General features: G+C 34.4%; 1 protein-coding gene across 11 annotated transcripts in view; it reads left to right on the top strand.

Moving 5' to 3' along the window:
- RAPGEF2 (Rap guanine nucleotide exchange factor 2) overlaps positions 1-23,127 on the top strand; it is a 211,577-nt gene that overhangs the window by 94,465 nt on the left and 93,985 nt on the right. For 8 of the 11 annotated variants that reach the window (XM_031664192.1, XM_021938903.2, XM_021938907.2 and 5 more), the window contains 3 exons: positions 246-321; positions 2,638-2,805; positions 5,179-5,196. In XM_031664192.1, coding sequence (XP_031520052.1) covers positions 246-321; positions 2,638-2,805; positions 5,179-5,196 — 262 coding nt within the window. Of the gene's footprint in view, positions 1-245; positions 322-2,039; positions 2,560-2,637; positions 2,806-5,178; positions 5,197-23,127 lie in introns of those variants that run through there. The other 3 variants (XM_031664190.1, XM_031664195.1, XM_021938908.2) reach the window with 2 other exon arrangements.

Genomic DNA, 23,127 nt, shown 5'->3' with positions numbered 1-23,127 from the left:
TACATCATTAATTTGAAAATATTGTTAGAATTTTCCAGAAAAATCTATGACTGAAACTTAAGAATTTGCATGCTTTCTTTTCATTCTGTGGAAATTATTAAAGATAGTTCACTTTCTCCAAGGTGTACTTTTTGTAATTGTTTTTAATTTTTATTTATCTGGAAGTTTGGCTTATGTTCCCAATTCATATTACTTAAATCTCTGAGGTTGTCCTCATTGATTTTTTTTTTTTTCTTTCTTTCTAGTTTTGGCAAGCGTTCTGCAGGAAGTTTTAGGCGTGGCTGTGAATGCATTGTTTTAGAGCCTTCTGAGATGATTGTGGTAAGAGTATTACTTGTGAGGACTATTTTTCTCCTGAAAAATTGCATGAAATAAAGGCATTTTTACAAACTGCTTATAATATTAGATTTTTGTTGAATAGAAAATATTGTATATTTTCTATAACATTAGATATATTTGTTTCACAACTTTGTATTATGAATTTGAGTTCATAATCATAATATTTCATTATTTACAGGATTCAATTAAATGCAAAAAAATTTTAAAAAGTACAAGTAGCTAAGTGTTTGATTTTTGTACTTTGTAATTCAGTCTATAATAATGCCATTTAATTGAAATTTGGGGAGAATCTCTTGATTGCAGGATTTTAGCTCTCCAAGTTTTGATTGGTTTGAGTGACTTACTTTAAATGAATCACTAGGTTTGCTGGTGTGAGAACAATTTTGGAATCTAAACATGCCTCCACTGTGAGTGTTTGTGAGGAATAACCAAATGGAACTTTGTTCACTGTTAATTCATTCATCAGAGTTTCTAAGATGTTTTAAATGAGGAATTATTTTTTAAACAACACTATTTTTAAAAACGCAAGAAAATCACTTGAATTCTTTGAAGTAATTAAAAGAAAATTTGGGGACTATTATGCTGGTTAAACACTCTGTTGACATCTTTTCTCTCTTTTTAATGGAATTTTGTGACTTAAAAATTTATAAAGAGAGATTATACGTGGAACGTATTAGTAAAATAGATATTAGCAACCTTGAAGCTTAAAAACCAAACCTGTCATACTTTTTTCTTACTGTATAAGAATGATTTTAAGATAGGATAATATGTACCCTTTAAAAAAATTAGTCACAGAAATGAGATGAGGTGGAAGGGGAGTTTCCCAGTCTAGACATTCAGTAGATATTCTTACTGTCCCCATCCAGCATCCTAGCTGGGAAGGAAGATCTTGTAAAGTAAATGATAACCAAATAAAGATGACGATGGAAACTTTATTCACGTTTAGTAAAGTATTTGATAAACAATTGTAGGTCTGTTTTCAGAGAAGATGTAGGGTTTTTCCCTATGATGTAGGAGAGGAATTCCGTCAGAAATGAGAACTTCCTCATCAAAGCTAGCAAACTTTTTGTAAAATTTACTGAAATATTTGGTAAAGTTTTACAAAATGTACTCAAGTGAGAAAGTAGCATAGTTATGAGTAAGGATTTAGGGTTGAGAAGAATGTGGGCAGCTATGTAGCACTTTGCAACAGTAGATAGTCAAGATATTTCCTTGAGATTTTGCCCTCTGTTAATGCCACTTTTAGTTTTCTCTGAAGGATTTTTAGTCTTTAAAATTGAGCATTTTATACTTGCTGATACTACATGAACTACTAGGTTTGCTGGTGTGAGAACAGTTACATAACCTAAACATGCCTCCATTATGAGCAGTCACATGAGGAATAACCTAATGTAACTTTTATTCCCTGTTCATTCATCAGCATTTCTAATTTTTTTTTTTTTTTTTTTTTTTTTTTTTTTGAGACAGAGTCTCGCCCTGTTGCCCAATTTGGAGTGCAATGGCGTGATCTCAGCTCACTGTAACTTCCACCTCCTGAGTTCAAGCAATTCTCCTGCCTAAGCCTCCCGAGTAGCTGGAATTACAGGCATGTGCCACCACACCCAGCTAATTTTTTGTATCTTTAGTAGAGATGGGGTTTCACCATGTTGGCCAGGCTGGTCTTGAACTCCTGACCTCATGATCCACCCGTCTTAGCCTCCCAAAGTGCTGGGATTACAGACGTGAGCAACTGTGCCTAGCCTAAAATGTTTTTAAATGAGGAATTACTTTTAAACAACACTATTTATAAAAAAAAGAAACTGAAGTCACGGAATGAAAGTAGAAGGAGAAACCCTTGCATAACCTACCGAAGCCATTCTGTTAGCAGTGTTTGAGTCATTTGGAGGTTTTTACAGATTTCCATCAGTTTTTTTTTTGTTTTCGTTTTTTCCACGTTGCTTAAGACAGTGTGGCAGTTGCTTTCATAATGTGTGGTAATGTATCCTGTGAGATCTTTCACTAATAAATCAGTACAAAGACTGCTGAAAATATCCTTCCCTTTGAAACTACAGGAAATTCAAGAGTTACCCATATTGTCCTAAGTGGAACTGAAAATGCCTCCTCATAAAAGAAATGTTACTTAAAACCAATTAGTTCCAGAGAAGTTCAGAGACACTTGAAGTTTGTCTAGATAGTTTGTCTACAGATGTCCTTTGCAAGATGATTGAATATGGGTTATCTGTAAGTTTCTTTCTGTATCTAATATTAATAGGAAATGTTGCATTTGGAGAAATGAAATTTTGGGGGGTTTTATTTCAGGTGGACTATATGGATGAAAATGAAGAATATTTTCAGCGTCAAGCTTCCCATAGACAGTCTCGAAGGAGATTTAGAAAAATCAACCAGAAGGGTGAAAGACAAACAATTATTGACACTGTGGATCCTTATCCCATGGGCAAACCTCCTTTGCCTAGAGGCTATCACACGGTAAGTTATACGAGTATAATCATTTTATTTATTTCTAGTTTTTTTGTTGGGGTTTTATGAAAAGATGTTTAAATTTTCAATTTTTGACAAATCTTTTCAATGATATATATACACACACACGTTAAATATACTTAAATATTTATTTTTATTCTATTAATAAATATAAAATAAGTATATTTATTATTTAAACTTATATTTATTAAAGAAATAGTAGATTTTTCTGGAAGCAAACATGATATGATTAGTTTTTAAAAGACATTGAAATAAGATGTCCACAGACTTTGCTAGCTCCTTTATTTCTTAAGTTGTTCTCTGAAGATCAGCTTTGTGATAAGCCCATATAATTGTAATTGGAGTATTTTAAGTTGTTTTACCTTAATCTAACATTTTAGCCCCCTCCTGTGCACTCCACCCTTCACTCCCAACCCGAATGGCTGCTATCTATTTAAAAGTAGATATGTAAAAATTGCATTATTTTCCATAGTTTTTTATACCATTGTGAGAATATCTGAGATTTATTTTTTTAATGCAATGAAGTAAGAATAATTTGAAATAATGCTTTTTAAAATCTCAATGTGAAGATGCCCTGAAATATTTCTAATAGGTTCAAAGATCCTCTTAAAGGCAGGCAGACATAACCCAGTTGATTGTCATTTATTTCGTAAATATTGATAAATAAACTGCTTTTTATGTTTGAGGAAACCAAGACACAGATAATGAGTGCTTTGTTTAAGATCTCAATAAAGTCACTTTAAAACCTTATTTTTCTTATTCCTTTGTTTTTTCAAGAGCAAAGTAGCTTAGATTCCTGGATAGGTCATAATAATGCGAAAGATCGTTTATGCATGTAATACCATTAAATGAGTGGTTATTTTATGTATAATTAATTTTAAAATAAAAATGTAAAAAATAAAAATAGATAATTAACAACTGTTTTACATTCCCCAGTTGTTTACGGTTTTCTTTTCTGCAAATAAGTATAAATGCAAAATGCATGGGAAAATGTATATAGACTTAAAATTATTTACTCAACTTTTAATAAGTTTAAGTGATATATCTTATACCCACACTTCATATATTCTATTTCTCAGAGAGCTCTTTTTATTTAAATATTTAATGTGGTTTTGACCACTAGCAATCTGACTACTCCTCTTGCTACCCATGAAGTATTTTAGTTTAACATGAATTTCATAGTTGAATCATTGCATTGAGCTCATTTGGAAAGGACTGCTTTTTGCTCATCACAAAGACATCTTTGTCTATTGGAGAGACTTAGTATTAAAAAAACCATGAAAGGTTTTTTGTTACCATTGTCCATAAAAGAAGGTAATGTTTTTGGGGTTGATGTAGCATTATGGAAGAAGGAAATATGTATTAAAAATAGTTACACATATTAATAGTACAACACAGATAATATTTTAGCCTAGCATTAATATTGCTAATTTTTTTCTGCTTTGGAATTGTTTTTCCAGTTTAGTTTTCAAACTAAAATAGTCAGTGGGAGTATGGATTATTTAAAATGTAGTGCTAAAGTTGGTTTGTTTGTTCTTATAGTCGTATTTGTCACACTTTAGTTGGGTGGGCCATTTGGTAACTGTCACCCCCACCCCACTGTGATTCCCCTTTTATGGAAAACTTCATTCAGTTTCCTTACACTGCTCCCGTTTCATTATTTGTTTTAAAATATATATTTCTTTTATTGTTACAAGATTTTTTTTTTTTTTTTTTTTTTAGTGGATTTTAAAGAATGTCTTACCTAGCCAGCAGATACTTTTAGGGAAAATTCAATACTAGGATGAAAAATTTGGCTTGATTACTAATGGATCTTATACTGGTTTACTAATGTGTGACATGTGGCATTAGTTTTACTAAATGAGTTAAGATTGGCAACAACATGGTCATAAGGATTGCATCCTTTTTGGGGTGTAAAAATGACGTATATTTATTTATTTTACATAAATACATAATTTTAAAGTAGGAAGATTGCAAAATTTTGTTTTGTATATATGATACCACATAGTAAAAAGAATTAAATAGAAATTATTCTTTATTACCCCTACATCATATTTACTTATTTTTAACAGAAATAGTTCTCTTTGAAGGAAATTGGTTAATAGGGAAGGACTGAGGGTAAAAAGTTTATTTAAAAGAATTGCATGATCAACCTCACAGGTGATTTAAAGTGATTGCAAGTGCATTTCAAGTGCATGGCTAAAGAACATGGGAAGCATTATACATATAGCTGATTCTGTATAATCATTCTTAACTTAATTTTAACATTATCTTAATTTTGGCAGATGTAATATAGCATGTCTGATAATGTTCATCTTTTCCTTTCCTCCTTTATGGCACTCATTTCATTTTGGCTCAAAGGAATGCACTAAATCTCAGGTATTGTAATTTGTGTGTGGTCTCCTGACACTAACCTAAGTTTATGTGTGAATTTGCACTGTTACTAATGAATTTATAATATTGGTATGTTGTGCTTGGTCTTGTCCTTCTGTATTTTGCCCTAATTTACTTTGAAATTATCAGTGGTTTGGGTGGTAGAATAGGCTGCTTGATCTATACAGACCTGGGGATGGATTGTCCATGTTGAAGAAAGAATTCAAGTGCAAGCTACTTATTTTTAAAAATGAATGGAGCACTTAAAAAAATGAATGCAACACTATTCTTCACTAACCTGCTTTGCAAGTAAAAAAATGAAGAGAGAAATGCAGGCAGACATAAAGGATTTTTTTTCCTTTTTATGTGAAAGCTTATGGGAAATTCATTAGAAATTTACATTTTAAATACTATAGATGAAAACTTTAAAGTTCAGGAATCCCAATGGGAGAACATTTTGGGAGGCCACTGGTAAAATTTCAGTCAGATTTTTTTTTAAAAGCTTAGTTAGAAAGGAAACAAAGTTTAAAATCTCTTTGTATTTTCTTATTTGCACTTTATTTTTAACAAGGTTTCTTGCTTTTATTTCATTCTACATTTTAATTGAGGTCTGTAATAATCTCCTTGGTCACTTCTTTCATGCCAGTACATGACTAAGTACTGTACTAAGTACTAAAATCTATGTTTTTCAGTGTGAGTTCTTTGAAGATCTAGATTACATTTGGGGTTATCAGGGAATTTTGAGTCAAGGAAGAAAAACTGATTTATTCCTGAAAACTAATTGGTTAAGTAACTAGTAGCATTTTATGCTTGTGTTTTATCATTGTACAGGGAAAAGATCATGAATAATTTATTCACTTTGGGGAAATCTATCATCTATATATCTTTGGCTGTTAGAGTAACTTTGCCTAAAAGTATGAATTTTATGTATAAGTTTTCAAATTAAAGTAAGACAGTTCCTTTATGTTCTATACAAGAGAGTACATATTAAAATGCCACAGGTGTCATGATTGCTGTATTGTTTTTTGGAAGCACTACTAATTTTTAAATGATGTGATAAATCTAAAACATTTTTATATAATTTAAAAATTTTAAGTTAAATAAAATAATTTTTAAATTGTACACAGTTTTATGTACATCAGTGTTTTGAGCTTCTCTCTGAAAAGTGTACACTTACATATAACATAATATTTTAAAAGGTAAATCAATGTGATATTGATCTTCCTCTTTTTTTTTTTTAGCATAGATTACCAGTCTAATTCCTACTTAGAAGTTGGAATTGAATTTAAAATATGCACTGAGTTATGATGTATACTTTAATGTACACTTTTTAAAATTAGATGTGTCGCAATAGTTTAAAATGGATTATAATTATTTTCTTCAGAAACATGAATACTCATAGTCCATGTAGTGTGTTTTCAGGACATTTTTCAAGGCAAGTGTATGAAGTTTGCAGAGAGAATAGCATTTTAAAATGCAGTGAGAAAGGAAGATTGGAGATGGCTTTCATTAGCATTTTCTTACATTTTGATGAGTAGAGATTGAGGCTGTATTTAAAATTGCAAAAAAATAAGATTTAGCATGAATTTTCAGTCTTAGAGTGAGTAGTTATAGAGGCAGGTAATAAGGTTCCTGGCAGAGGCTGGAAGATTTGGGGTCCATCACTAAAGAGACTATCTGGGGACTTTGGATGGTAAAGTTTACCTTGTCTCCGGGTTCAGAATAGGGCAGGAGAAGAAAAGCTATGTTTGTTTTACCCATGGTTTCAAGCTTACTCTGTATTGATCAGTAATTTATTCTAGAAGTTTGTGTGGGTAGGAAAATCTGAATTCCATATTAAAAATGGAGAGGAGAGGAAGGACCATTTTAACTTTTACCTTATTGGAGCGACGTGGGAAGCTGGCACATTCCTCTTCCATCATCTTCCATCCCTCCCCTGATTTTAATAAGGAAAAAACGCAGCTCTTCCATTTTTCCAGTTTGGAAAGAGGAAAACTGTACAGAGAAATATTAGACTAAAGATTGAAGAAAACTTGTCCAACTGTAAAGGTTATGTGTCCCAACTGACATTGCATAATTTCCATCCTTCCTAGGCTGGTGGCAATATTAAAATGTTCTCCATGCTTTAAAGTTCTGGTTGACCTCACACTCCCACTCCTGCTTACCCAAAAATACGGCTCCACTTTATACAAATCTGAATCAGGAGAATTTGAACACAGTGTAAATAAAACATATTTATAAAGTTTCAGTCAGTGCAAAAATTTTAAAACGATGAAAACTCATTGGTTGTGTAAAAGGGTATCTCCCACACATTTTATTAGTAGTCCTTTTCTGCAATGTGAATATACACTCCAGAGTACTGTTTCATAAAGGTACACTGAATTTTCCAGTAGATGAGGCTTAATGTTCTTAGAGAGAATGTGCAAAAGTAATGGAAAATACTACATAAGATTAAATTAATATAATGTAAGTTGAATGCCATATAATATTAAACTTTATGGAAATAATTTTTGTTGTAGTCAGTGATAATATAATATTTTTAAAGTGTGGCAGCAAGGTAATAAGATTGATTCATATATGAGGCTTATGAAAATCAGTCTCATTTTAAAACTAAGGTTGTTAGTTTTAAATATATATTATTTAAAACTATATAGTATTTAAATATATATTACACATATTAATATATAATATGTATAATAATATAAGACAAATTCTGTTTCTTACAATGGGTGTATAAGATGTAACCATTCCTAGAATATATCTTAAATATCTCTGAAGTCACTATTTCTTTTGAGATAAGAGTTAAGTTGATTTCTCCTTCAGTTAAAGACTCCTGGCCGGGCGCGGTGGCTCAAGCCTGTAATCCCAGCACTTTGGGAGGCCGAGACGGGCGGATCATGAGGTCAGGAGATCGAGACCATCCTGGCTAACCCGATGAAACCCCGTCTCTACTAAAAAATACGAAAAATTAGCCGGGCGAGGTGGCGGGCGCCTGTAGTCCCAGCTACTGGGGAGGCTGAGGCAGGAGAATGGCGTGAATCCGGGAGGCGGAGCTTGCAGTGAGCTGAGATCCGGCCACTGCACTCCAGCCGGGGCGTCAGAGCGAGACTCCGTCTCAAAAAAAAAAAAAAAAAAAAAAAAAAGACTCCTTGGTAGTTTTGGTTCGTTTCAAAAATCATTTAGCTATTGAAACAAATGAAAACATTACAGCATTTAGTTTCCGTGATCGTGCACATTTATTTGACATTTAGGCTTTTTGACTTGAGTTATGTTCTTAAATAAGAAGTAGGCAATATTTTTACTCATGTCCTGTATTTGCCTTGTCATTTATTATTTATTAGGTGTGACTCAGTATTTGCTACTTAAAATAAGAGGATATGTTTTGGGTAATGTATCAATGACTTGTATAGCTAGTAAATTTCCTAGAATATTTAAGGACTTCAGATTTTACCTTCAGTTTATATGATATCACACCTGGCTATAATTTATATGATGATATTTAAAAATCTGTTTATGTACATATATATGAAATTATGCAAATACAGAGGAAATTTCTTAGTTCTCTTAACATTTTTTGTCCTTTTAAAACATAAATTTATCAAGCATTTGTTTGCTTAATTGGACCTGAAGACTTGTCTTCAATATTATTATCAGTGTCTCTGTGAATTATAATGGGATGGAGTTTCAGGAAATTTGTGTATTTTATTTCTTGTTCATAGAGAGAAAAGCTCAATATTTTCATTTATATATTTTTGGTCATTTAACACATATTCATTGAGTGCCCACCATGCTTCAGGTCTGTCCCAGGCTCTAGAATATGAAAGTCTGCAACACAGGAGAATCTGCGCTCCCTTTGCCCTTATAGTCTCACAGGGAATACAGATAAATAAATGGTACACACCCAGGGCCCCTACAGGAGTCAGGGATGATTTCATGAACCACCTTAATGTCTTGGCTCAAAGAAAGATGTTTTGTACAGAAAGAATCTTATTTGCTCAAAGACTTAGAGGCTGAGTGGTCATAGGGTTTTTGAAAGCCATGTTGAAAGTTGAACTTTTTCATGACTGTAAGGAAGAACAAAGAGACTGAAGCAGAGGTGTGACATACATACTGAGGTTTACATTTAAATAAACTACTCTGGCTCCGAGATGGAATAGATTTTGGGGACAGGGATGGTCAGGTGGGACCACAGGACCTGGTTAAGTAATGGAAATGGAAGTGGTGGCTAGAACATGGCAACTGGAGTAAGAATGAAAGGTGAGGGATTTTTTTTTTTTTTTTTTTTTTGGAGACGGAGTCTCGCTCTGTCGCCCAGGCTGGAGTGCAGTGAAGGTGAGGGATTTAGGTGGTATTCGGGGGGAAGAAAGTAGAAATAATTTATGTTTCAAAATAAAACTTTAGCTCTAATTCATTAATTTCTGATGATTTGCTTTATGGGCAGTACTTTCTATTCCAATAGTGTTTAATAATGACCATACTGTATATGAATATAAATACGTGAGTGAGAGTTTGAGGTAGATTAGTTTCAAGCAGATTACTCTTTAATCCAGGAAAGCTAAATAGAAATGTGAAAACTGAATTAGGTAATAAAGAATGGAAAAGAGGATGTGGAGAGAGTGTTAGAGAGTGATATACATACAAATAAAAACCCCCACAAATTTTACTAAAATTTATTGTTTGGATGCCTGATACTTTATGTTTTCATCAGAAGAGTCTTTGGAGAGTGGTGTCAAAAGTATCTTTTGCTTTTCATGCCCATTATCAGCAGATTTACTAGTTCCTCTGTACCCTAGATTATGTTGCATTTTAACATCCTACAGAAAGCTCCCTGTGGAAAAGTCTCTGAACAATAGGTGGATGTAACAATACTGTGCTGTGTGCTGCAATTTCTGGGCAAATGCAGCATGTTAAAGCTGCTGTAGTGGTCTCAACCTTCTTGCTTTGGGGGCACTAATTCTCTTTCTTGCAGTTATAATCAGGTATTTATGTTGATTTAATTCATATGGATTGGGAAAGTGCACTATAGCGTATGTACAGAAATTGAAATGTAAATCAGGAAATAGTTTAGAAAATAAAATGATTTCTCATGCTATTAACAGCATGCATTGTAAATTCATGCAAGGCAGTTGAGAATGGTATGCAGTGTGCTGTTTACCCAAGTTTCAGCTTCTGTTGAAGGATGTCTATTTTTATATATTACATCATCTCTGCTACAGAACTCCGGTGTCCACTGGGATTTACTGTTCTTTCATTCCATTTTGAAAGAAAGCTTGTATTGATGTCATAATTGGACCCATCTTTTGGTTGCACTTGGAAATTGAAAGTAATAAGGGTGTTGTGTAGCAAGTCATGCAATATTTCAAGCGATTTATTTGTCAAAAAGATCACTGTCACTTTGTCTTGCCTCTCCTTGTGAATACTGGTGGCTGTCTGTGCTTGTACATGTTTTAAATATACTTGGCTAAAATTTAGCTTTTAATTGCAACAGTGAAGATGCTTTTCATCTTCGACTGTTTCATTTCTTACCATGTGATTTTTTTTTTTGTCATGAGATTTTGCAGAGCTACATGCTGATTTAAAAAGTCTCTGTTTTTTTGTTTTTTTTTTTTTGGAAAAATCTACTTTGATATTCAGACCTATTTCCTGCCAGTGCTGAATTGATCTTTTTTCAGTTATCTATTGTAAGTTGTCTGTTTTCACTGTTTGAAATATCAGGTGATTGGAAATACTATCTTTTGGTTTTGAATGCAGTGTTAAAACATTATTAGCCTGAAATGCCACTCTGTTAGCTGGAAGATATTATTGACCTCTGGACAAAACTCGCGTTTTATGGAATATATAGATGTTAGGCTTTAAATCACTTGTGAAACAAAATATTTTAATTATTTGTATTAAGACATTTAAAAAATAATAATGCTATACATATTTATCTGTATAAAATTTCCCCCTTATTTTCTCTGAAAAATTGTCATTTAGTCAGTATTATCAATACTATTTTAATAGTAAACTTTTTTTTTTTAACTGATCAGGGACAAACCTCCGCTTCTTTTGTCCAATAACAGCTTCTTTGAGATATAATTCACGTGCCATAAAATTCACCTATTTAAAATACGTAAGTTAATTGTTTTTCTTTTTTGGTTAAAGAAACCCAAATACCATTAATGTTACCATCTTAACATTTTTATGATACAGCTCAGTAGGGTTAAGTATATTAGTAGTGAACTTTGGACTGACTGAGCATATCCATTTCACAGATGTACTGCCTAGCATCCTTTGTGAAAATTAAAATTACTCATATATTGGAAAATATCAAGGCAAAAAAGTAAAATAAAATTACACATAGGCTAAAAAATACCTTTAAAGATATTTTTGGAAAAAGTAATTGTAGAATCTATTTTTAAAACATTACTAAATAATTGTGTTATAGCAATTTCTTTTGGACTCAGTAAATGATCAGATATCCTCCCCCAATCCCCTTAAATCTTCCTTTCAAGTGGAAGACAGAAGACAACATATATCGTGCAGTGTATACTGCTCTAGAGATGGGTGCACCAGGGTCTCACAAATCACCGCTAAAGAACTTACTCATGTAACCAGATACCACCTGTACCCCAATAACCTATGGAAAAGTAAAAATAATAATAATTAAGTGGAAGACAGGTGGTAGTTGGATGTAACATGACATTTGGAATAGCTGACCTAGGAGAGAAATGGTATGGCAATAGAGTGGACCAAACCTGTAATATGAATTGCTGATTTAGATAAATAGTGGAGTAATTACAAAGGGAAATATTTGAGGATGGAAAAGAAAATACTCAGGCTGTTTTGATTTTTACTCAGATGTCTATGAGAATAGCAATGGTAACCTGTCATCTATGGTTTCGATACAGTACAGAAGGCATTTGAGGGTGTTAGAAAAGAAAGTTAAAACCTCAAAACAAGTCGTGACATTTCCCTTTCACCGATTATTAGCACACTTCTTTTTTTTTTTTTTTTTTTTGGAGACAGGGTCTCTTGCTCTGTCACCCAAGCTGGAGTGCAGTGGCGTGATCTTGGCTCACTGCAACCTCCGCTTTTCAAGCTTAAAAGATCCTCCCACCTCAGCCTTCCTAATAGCTGAGAATACTACAGGCGTGAGCCAGCACACTCGGCTCATTTATGTCTTTTTTTTTTTTTTTTTTTTTTTTTGTAGAGACAGGGTTTCGCCATGTTGACCAGGCTGGGTTGAGCTCCTGAGCTCAAGAGATCTGCCTGCCTTGGCCTCCCAAAGTATTGGGATTATAGGTGCCTGGCCCTGTATTTCTTTATACAAAAATTTGAACTGAACCTTTAAAAATTGTTTGAATCATCAGGACTTTTGGAACACTTAGGAAAGTTTTTAGAAAAGGATCATTTTGCCCTTTGTTAATTTATGAAATAAGCATATCCCTAACCAACTGGGATGTAGAGAATACTTGGTCATCATTGATATTCTTGATGTCCTTTACAATGGGCATTTTTGAGGAGCACTTAACAGCTCAGTTTAAAAATTACTTTTTAGTATAAACTTTTGCCTGTCTTTTAGTATTAACTTTGGTTAGACTAAAAGAGCAGCCAGCTATTCTGCAAGCAGATTAAGTTGTCAGTCAGAGGGTTCTGCTCTGAAGTGGGTGTAAACAGGAAATCTAAGGACAGTTGATAACTCTGCATTCTTTCACATCAGCTAAGAGAGGCTGATTGTTTTCTTGTTGCAGCAGTTTTCAAACAGTTTAACCTCTGGACTCCTTTAAACTTCTAAAAAAATTTTTTGGCTCTAATGAGTTTTTGTTTATCTCTATTACTATTTACCACATCAGAAATGAAACAGAATTTTGAATATGTATCCATTGATTAATTTAAAAATAGTAATAAACCCATTACACATTAACATGAGGGTTTCTAAGGGTAAATATTTTATAATACAAAAATTTTTAAGGAGAATGATAGTGTTTTATACTTTAGCAAATATGTTTAATATTGGTCTAATAGACAGTTGGATTCTCATATCTGTATTCAATCTGTTGTGATACGCTGCTCTGGTTGAAGTATGTAAAGTTTATGAAGAAAATCTGACCTCATATGCATAGGTAGTTGGAAGAGGGAAGAGTATTTTAACAGCTTTCAAAAATAATTGTTGATGTTCTTTGAAAGACTGCACCAAAATTTGACCAGTAGTGGTTTCTTAAAGATAATAGCAATGAAGAATTTAAAACCATGTTAGTGTAACTTGCCTTATTCTCTTTTATTAAAACCCATTGGTCTTACTTGCACATGAAAGGATCTTTTTACTTATGCATACTTTTGTAACATCATGCATTGGTCACTAGGTTAAACAGTCTTCTGAATTTTGGCACATTATACAATATAAAGAAAAGTCACATTTGTTAATATCACCACAGATCTCATAAAGAAAGTGCCTTAATAAGAAGCTATCAAAAATATGTTTTTCAAAATTCTTTTAGTTGAAACTTCAAATTTTATCATTAGCAAAGTACTATCAGCTGTTTTTCTTCAAATGACAAGCTCATTTTTGTTCATTTTTAGAAAACACCTGCCAGATACCCAAGTCCGAATAACTATAGTTTTTTTTTATTATTTGTTCTTTCAAATGAAAATGTTTTTCTGTGAAAAAAGGGGCCAGTTCACTCACGACTCAAATAATTGCACATCTTTTCCTTGAGACAACCATTGTACATTGTAACAAAAGTGCTTTATGCAGACTTCTCACTTCATCATACAGAGTATTAAAAAGATGTATACTAATGGGTGGAGATTTAATGCAATTAATTATTACTACTTTATCAAGGACACTTTAAAGTAATACTGCATTTTCTTTTTTTGCCACTGTGAGTGGTGGTAAAGAATACGAGGACCATATTGGTAATGACAGTAGTTACACATTAGTAGTGATACCAGTGTCTTGATATATGCTAAGACATCAGTCAGGTTTTACCCATTTTTGCTTTTGCACATCAGCACAGTGAAAAAAGCAAGCAACATTTTAGTGTCAGAATGAAAACATAGTTTGACTTTATGAACTCCTTAAGAGCCTTGGGGATCCTCAGGGGTCCTGAGACCATATTTTGTGAACTAGTCTCTTATAGCTTTGATTCACTGGTTCTTCAGATTTTATTTGCATAGTATAATAGAGTTCTGCAAATAAACAGAACCAGTGGAGTGTTAAGGGAAGGAGACGTTAAGGAATTGGCATATGCTATTGTGGAAGCTGACAAGTCCAAAATCTGTACCTAATACAGCATGACTTTTTTTTTTTTTTTTTTTTTTTTCCCCTTTGAGATGGAGTCTCGCTCTGTCACCCAGGCGGGAGTACGGTGGCACAATCTCCACTCTCTGCAACCCCCACCTTCTGGGTTCAAGTGATTTTCCCACCTCTGTGTCCCAAGTAGCTGGAACTACAGCCGTGTGCCACTATGCCTGTTTAATTTTTAGTAGAGACAGGGTTTCACCATGTTGGCCAGGCTGGTCTCAAACTCCTGACCCCAGGTGATCTGCCCGCCTTGGCCTCCCAAAGTGCTGGGATCACAGGCATGAGCCACCATGTCCCACCAGCATGACTCTTTAAATAGTCATACACTGCATAATGATGTTTTTGTCAATGAAGGACCACATACACAGCAGTGGTCCTAGAAGATTATAGTACAGTATTTTTACTGTAGCTTTTCTGTGTTTAGGTATTTTACGTATGGAAATACTTACCATTGTATTACAGTTGCATACAGGATTCAGTACAGTGACGTGCTATACAGGTTTGTCACCTAGGAGGAATAGGCTATCCCATAGAGCCTAGCTCTATGGGTGTGTAGTAGGCAACATCATCTAGGTTTGTGTAAGTACACTCCCATGATGTTTGTACAAAGACAAAATTGCCCAGTGACGCCTTTCTCGGAATGTATTCCCCGTCATTCTGTCGTTATGATGTGTGACCGTTTTTAAAACTTCTTCTCAAAACTCCCCTTACTTTATTTCTAGAATTCTTCTCTCTCTTTTGCTCTATTTTGAATATATAGTGGTTTTGTTTGTTTGTTTGTTTGTTTTTACTGGTGCCTTTGTGCTGCCTTCATTCTTTTTCTATCTCCTTGTTCTTATATACACGTAAGTGGCCAGTTTCCCTTGTTATCACAAAGTGTGATTGGAAACTCATGACTGTGCTCTGACATTCAGAATTCTTTCAGTAATCAGCTACTATAAAGCAAAATAATTGTCTGAGGGAATAGAGCTGCCTTTGGAAAGGCACTGGAAATGTTGTCTCAACTCCTCAAATCTGAAATGGTGGGTCTCGCTTGGTGAAAACTGAAATGGCCAGATGAATATTCTGTGTGATAAGGGGTCACCATAGGTTCATGCATTGTTTCTGGGTAGAGAAAATTTTTTTCAATAGTCTCATTTTCTTCTATACTGTGTTTTTACTTTTATTGTAAATACCATGTTTTGTAGTAGTTGACTGGATTATTAATATCTTGTTTTGTTTTTAATCTTAAAAGTTCACTGAGTTTAGTGATACATACTTTTAAATTTTGGTCGAACAGATTTTAAGGTTGCTTTCTGTCTTGGAAAAAATATTTACTTCCTATAAAACATAAACCATCCAGAAAACAGGTTTTTCTTACATTTGCTCTAAGACAGTCTTTTAGTAAGCATTTCATAGATGGTCAGTATATTTTGTTTATGTCTAGCACACTGTTGAACTGACCAAACATGATTTCTGAAGTTCATCTCTGATTTCTTTTTTTAGTTTAATTTTATTTAAAGTTCCAGGATACATGTGCAGGATATACAGGTTTGTTACATAGGTAAATGTGTAACATGGTGGTTTGCCCCACGTATCAACCCATCACCTAGGTATTAAGCCCATGTATTAGCTTTATGTATACTGATGTTCTCCCCCGCTATGGCCCCCCAGGCCACAGTGTCTGTTGTTCCCCTCACTGTGCTGCCACTTAAAAGTGAGAAAATGCAGTATTTGGTTTTCTGTTCCTTTGTTAGTTTGCTGAGGATAATGGCTTCCAGCTCCATCCATGTCTCTGCAAAGGACATGATCTTGTCCTTTTTATGGCTGCAGAGTATTCCATGGTGTGTATGTATCACATTTTCTTTATCCAGTCTATCATTGATGGGTATTTGGGTTGATTCCATGTTTTTGCTGTTGTGAGTAGTGCTGCAATGAACATGTGTGTGTGTGTGTGTCTTTATAATAAGATGATTTCTATTCCTTTGGGTATATACCCGGTAATGGGATTGCTGGGTCAAATGGTATTTCTGCCTCTAGGTCTTTGAGGAATCACCACACTGTCTTCTACAATTATTGAACTAATTTATACTCCCACCAACAATGTAAAAGTGTTTCTTTTTCTTTGCAACTTCGCCAGCATCTGTTGTTTCTTGACTTTTTAATAACAGCCATCCTGATTGGTGTGAGATGGTATCTTGTGGTTTTGATTTGAATATCTCTAATGATCAGTGATGTTTGAGTTTTTTTCATTTTTGTTGGCTGCATGAGTGTCTTTTGAGAAGTGTCTGTTCGTGTCCTTTGCCCACTTTTTAATAGAGTTGTCTGGTTTTTTCTTGTAAATGTTTTTTGTTTCTTGTAGACTCTGGATATTAGACCTTTGTCAGATGGATAGATTGTAAAAATTTCCTCCCATTCTGTAGGTTGTCTGTTCACTCTGATGATAGTTTATTTTGCTGTGCAGAGGCCTTTTAGTTTAATTAGATCCCATTTGTCAGTTTTTGCTTTTGTTGCAATGCTTTTGGTGTTTGTGTGTACGAGTGTGTGTGTGTGTGTGAAGTGTTTGCTCGTGCCTATGCCCTGAATGTCATTGTCTAGATTTTCTTCTAGGATTGTTGATAGTTTTGGGTTTTACATTTGTGTTAGTCAGTTTCACACTGCTGATAAAGACATACCTGACACTGGGCAATTTACAAAAGAAAGATAATTTAATTGGACTCACAGTTCCATGTGGCTAGGGAAGCCTCACAATCATAGTGGAAGGCAGGGAGGAGCAAGTCACATCTTATGTGGATGGCAGCAGGCAAAGAGAGGGCTTGTGCAGAGAAACTCCCATTTTTAAAACCATCAAATCTCATGAGACCCATTCACTATCATGAGAACAGCACAGGAAAGACCCGCCCCATGATTTAATCACCTCCCACCAAGTCCCTCTCACACCACTTGGGAATTATGGGAACTATAAAATGAGATTTGGTTGGGGATGCAGAGCCATATCATATCAACATTTAAGTCTTTCATCTATCTTGAGTTAATTTTTGTAAAAGGTGTAAGAAAGGAGCAATTTCAGTTTTCTACATGTGGCTAGCTAGTTCTCCCAGCACCATTTATTAAATAGGGAATGTTTTCTTCATTGCTTGTTTATGTCAGGTTTGTTGAAGATCAGATGGTTGTAGATGTACAGTCTTATTTCTGAGTTCTCTATTCTGTTTCATTGGTCTATGTGTCTGGTTTTGTAACAGTACCATGCTGTTTTGCTTACTGTAGACTTGTAGTATAGTTGGAAATCGGATAGCATGATGCCTCCAGCTTTGTTCTTTTTGCTTAGTATTGTCTTGGCTATATGGGCTCTTTTATCCCTGATGTCTTATTTCTTGTCCTATCCCATTTAAAGTCTTGGGGGTCAGTTGTAGAATTAATGAGTGAATGCCTTCCTTTATTAATAATGTGAAATGCTACTTTATGACACACATAGGTAATGTAATCTTCCATGAACATGAACTATCTGTCCAGTTGTTAGCAATTCTAACAATGATGATCTGATATTTACAATTAAATATTCTAGTATTATCTTTGGTTTTTAAGTATCAAAATGGTAGTAACTGATAATTTCAAAGTATAACTAAAATATGAATAGTAAAATGCTCTCCATGCCTTTTTAGAGCTGCTAAGGAGAGGGAGAAATTAGTGTGTGTTTTGGGCTTTGTTTATTCATTTATTTATAAAAAGGAATATTAAATGTTGTTATCTTAAACTCATGGCTGTATTGGTAGGCTGACTTTTTTTTTTTTCAAGAAAATATTTTAGAAATTTTTGTGTCGTTTAAAATATTTTCTATATTGAGATGGTCTTCTATATTTATTTATTTTCCAGGCAAGTTTATTTGGAAGTTTTTCCTGTCTGGAATGTATTTGATTACAACAAAAGGGCAGGCACAATTCTATTTCTGGTAGTAAAGTCCATTGGTTAATGCGTCCATTTATAATCACTGTCGCTTTCTTTTAGAAAGACTGTTGAACCATTTTGAAAACTTGCATATTTTGATATTTCCAGACACTATATTTTTTAAAAATAAAAATGTATTTCTTAAACATTAAATTTCTGAAGACTCAATAGGTCTTTGAAAGCAGATAGTAACTTTATGCCATCGTGTATGTCCTTCACACAACAGATAATATATAGGTCTCAGCAATACCATGGTTACATCATGTTGATATCTTTGGATCAAACTTGCAAAATTAGCGTTATTTAGTATTTCTAGGAGTGGCATTATAGATCTTCCTGCTTTAACAGGTCTATACAGGGATATCAGCACAAGGATCTTAGTCCCAGACAACTGTACAACATTAATTAATGGGTTGGCCGAGGCTTGAATGCAGCTGACTTTTTAGAATATTTTAGAGAGGATAAAATTGACACTTACTGAAGGTTTATGATACACCAGTCTGCTAGATGTTTACTCATATGTTTTGTCAATGAAACTAGCCCACAGTTCTGTATTTCCCTGTCAGTAGATAAGCATGCACAGGCCAAAGAGGTTAAGTAACATGTTCAATATTCATGGTCACTCAGGTAGTAAATGTTAGACGTAGAGCCAAACATAGGTCTTTCCCACCCAATCTATGAAATTACTCATTTTTAAAAATGAATTTAACATATGTTGCTTTTTATGTTATTTAAACTTAAAATACGGCCCAAAAGAGATATATATAAAATAATTTAACGACTTTAGAAGTATACCATTTAAGTGCCTTTTGAAGAAAGAGACTGGAGCATAGAATGTCCAATGCCCAATATCCAGAAATGATGACTGAGCTATATTTACAGCAGTTACGGACTTTGGTTGATGAATCAGTCTTTTTATTACAAGTTAAGTGTTTTTCCTTTTCTGACCATGTATCTCTCATTAATGAAGCACAGCTATCTTTTTTTCTTTTTAGCTTTTCTAGCTTCATTCCAATAGGATACATTTTTACTAGTAAGTAGCACCATTTCATAACAAAGGGATGACCATGTAACTAGTATATTTTAAAAGTTAGGCCCACTAATATTATACTAAGGAAAGCCAAAATCTTTCTGAAAGATCTTTTGTAGGTGTGACTCTTTAATGGACTGAAATAACTTACAGTTGTCTAAAATTACTCATAGTTTTTAGAGGTGAAAAAAATACCACTCAAAATTGTTTCTTGTGTACCAGAAAATGTTGGAAGTGTTTTGGCAATATTTAAGAATATTGAAAAAATACAAGTAAATCAAAGAGTTTTAAAAAAACTTCTGTAAAACTTACTATCTAGTTACATATAATCTGAATAATTCAAAGTATTGTTTAAAATCATCTTTCTCTAATCCATTTCTAAGTTTGGCAACTTTTAATTTTTAAGTAAGGACATTAAGAAGAAAACTGCTTAACTATCGTCGAATTATCACTATAGTTTGTTTTTATTATCATTTATTTATTTATTTATTTATTTTAATTTTTTGAGACAGGGTCTCACTCAGTCGCCCAGGCTAGAGTGTGGTGGCTCAGTCACGGGTCACTGCAGCCTTGACCTCCCAGGCTCAAGTGATTCTCCTCACGAGTAGCTGGGACTACAGGTGTGCACCACAATGACTAATTTTTTGTAGAGATGAGGTTTTGCCATGTTGCCCATGGTAGTCTTGAACTCCTAAGCTCAAGCAATTCGCCCGCTTCAGCCTCCCAGAGTGCTGGGATTACATGTGTGAGCCCCTGCGCCCAGCCTAAATTTTTTTTTTTTTTAAAGTAGGGGGCATTTTAATACTCTCCCTCCCACTGCCAAAACAGAAAGACAAAAATCTTGGAATGAAGGAGCTACTTGGAATGAAGGAAGTCTTATCCCAAAACAGATCTGTGTCTATTAATGTGGTGGGTTTTTTTCTGTGATTCTATATTATATCACCCTTCTAACCCCATTTTCCCACCAGCTGGTGTTTGGTGACAGCCATGTTAGATGAGACTACCTTAAGAGTGTGAAAGGATTGTAAGAATTTTCTGGCTGAACCACTTAATGCAGTTTAGTTCTTTTCTATAACCACTAACATTCAGCCTCTACCTTTAAGATTTTTACATTGCAATTAGCACAGGTATTTGAGAGGTATTCCTTTACAGAATGAGTGTCAAACTTGTATCCCAGTGCCTGGTACAAAGTAAGAACTTAGTGAATCCTAACAGTTATCATTTATTATAGGAAAAGGTTAATGATTATTAGTTTTTGAGACAGAGTTTCACTCTTGTTGCCCAGGCTGGAGTGTAATGGGGTGATCTCAGCTCACCACAACCTCCACCTCCCAGGTTCAAGTGATTCTCCTGCCTCAGCCTCTCAAGTAGCCAGGATTACAGGCATGCGCCACCACGCCTAGCTAATTTTTTGTGCTGGGATTACAGGCGTGAGCCACTGTGCCCGCAGCCAGGAAAAGGTTACTTTTTTTTTTTTTTTTTTTTTTGAGACCCAGTCACTCTGTTGCCCAGGCTGGAGTGCAGGGGCGTGATCTTGGCTCACTGCAGGCTCTCCCTCCCGGGTTCACACTATTCTCCTGCCTCAGCTTCCCCAGTAGCTGGGACTACAGGTGCCACCACCATGCCTGGCTAATTTTTTTTGTATTTTTAGTAGAGACGGGGTTTCACTGTGTTAGACAGGATGGTCTCGATCTCCTGACCTCGTGATCCGCCCACCTCGGCCTCCCCAAGTGCTGGGATTACAGACATGAGCCACTGCACCCGGCCAGAAAAGGTTAATTATTAAGAAACTCTTGAACTTAGTAAATCCTAACAGTTATTGTTTATTATAGGAAAGGGCTAATTATTAAGAAACTATTATGGTTAGCTGTAATCTGTCTCTCCACAATTTTAGTTCATGTTTCTAGGTCTCTTTTAAAGCAACACAAGTGAATATTAATATTCCATTTTTATATAACTGTGTTTCAGATGTTTATAAAGATCCACCCTTTAATCCTCTTCTTCTGTATTAAATATTACCAGCTTTTTGTAGCTTTCCTAAACCAGTTACTGCTTGCTGTTGTTTGCATAGGTCCTATAATACCCTGCAGTGCAGATAACAGTAGAATTTTCTGTCTTCCTTGCTCTGGACATCATAGGTCTGATCATGTAACCTGAGATTATATTAAGGTTTTGGGGATTGTACATTGGCTCAGAGAGAGCTTTTGGCTTGCTCTGTTTTATAGATAACCCCTTCTACCTCCCACTCACCTGTGAATTGTTCCTTAAGCCTGACCCTCCCCTATCCTTTTCTTGTACAGGTGACATTTTGATAATATTCATGTAGGTCTTTATATTTATTCCTGTTAAATTTAAATTTACTGGTTTTAGCCTACTCTTTTTGCCTATCAAATTATTTAAAACTCCAGATTTTGTCAGTAAAGAAATTAGACATCTTTTATGATTACTCACCCATCCTGTGTCTGGTTCCCCATCTTAAAAAGTGTGGAATAATATTTAACAGGTTAGTTTCTAAGTTGAAGTGGAATCACTTATGATTCATTCTGCGAACTACTGTGTGTCAAGTACTAGGGATAAAGCCCAGTCTGTCGTTGACAATATCAGATAAGTGTTGTGAGGTTGCCCTCATCTAACTTATAATCCCAGTTTGTGATGCAGTATTTCCTGTTTTTCTTAAATAAAAACAGAGGGATAATTAACAGATCATTGTGCTCATGCAACATAGTAATCCCAAGGGAATATATTACAGTCAAATTAGTAATAAAGATAATATTTTACATTTGCCATGTTGCTGTGTGAAATGTTAAAGTGGGGAGCCTTGTTCTAGGGCCTCGCCCCTAGAAAAAGCATGGAAGCAATTCACAACCACTGTTGAAGGACTCCACCTCCGAAACCTTGAGCAGAGGTTTGTAAGTGAAGTCTGGCCTTTTTAAAAGATAGATTCTAGGAAATGAAGTAAGCTTTGTTAAATCTGCTGTTAAGGTCTGCCCATTTTTCAAGTAAGTGCATTTTTAAAAGTCCCACGTGGGAATTTCTCAGGGACTTACAGGCTTCTTTGTTTTTCTGCATGTCTCCATCTCATGTCATCTTTTAATCTTGCCCTTCTAACATGCTCCATGTGAATGTTTCTTACAGATAGTTGCCACATAATTTTCTTATACTTCTTATAGATAGTGGCCACATAATTTTTCAATTACAAATCAGATGCTACATAAACAGTTTGCTATCAGAAACTTTTTTAAAAAACATTTTCTTGGAACATATCTGTGGAGTAAATCTTGGTGATCTTTCTTGAACTCTCATTTAGGTTTTTCTGATACTGAACATGAGCTCAACAGATTCCTTGTGTTTCTAAAGACTGTATTTAGATTCACTTAGATGTTTAGTTAGCATCTAGCATTTCCTATGAGTCAGCCATTGCATTGGTTCCTTTCATATTTTATTTCATAATTAAATTATTTTTAATAATGAACCAGAAGTACCATTTCACTTTATGAAAGTAGAAAAACGAAATTTTAGCCCAGGTGTCTTCTGTGACTGCTTTGGGTGGGGTGTGTCAAGGACTTGTGTGAGGTAAACCCAAGGATGAAAGAGATGATGTGAAAATGTAAGATTGAGTTAAAATATAAAGTTTATCAGATAATCAACTTTTCTTCTAAAAGAAATTGCACTATTAATGAGGGATGTATTGGCTTTA

The sequence above is a fragment of the Papio anubis genome, chromosome 3, assembly GCF_008728515.1.
Source record: "Papio anubis isolate 15944 chromosome 3, Panubis1.0, whole genome shotgun sequence".
NCBI classification, from domain to species: domain Eukaryota; kingdom Metazoa; phylum Chordata; class Mammalia; order Primates; family Cercopithecidae; genus Papio; species Papio anubis.
This window is presented reverse-complemented; position numbering and strand designations above follow the sequence as displayed.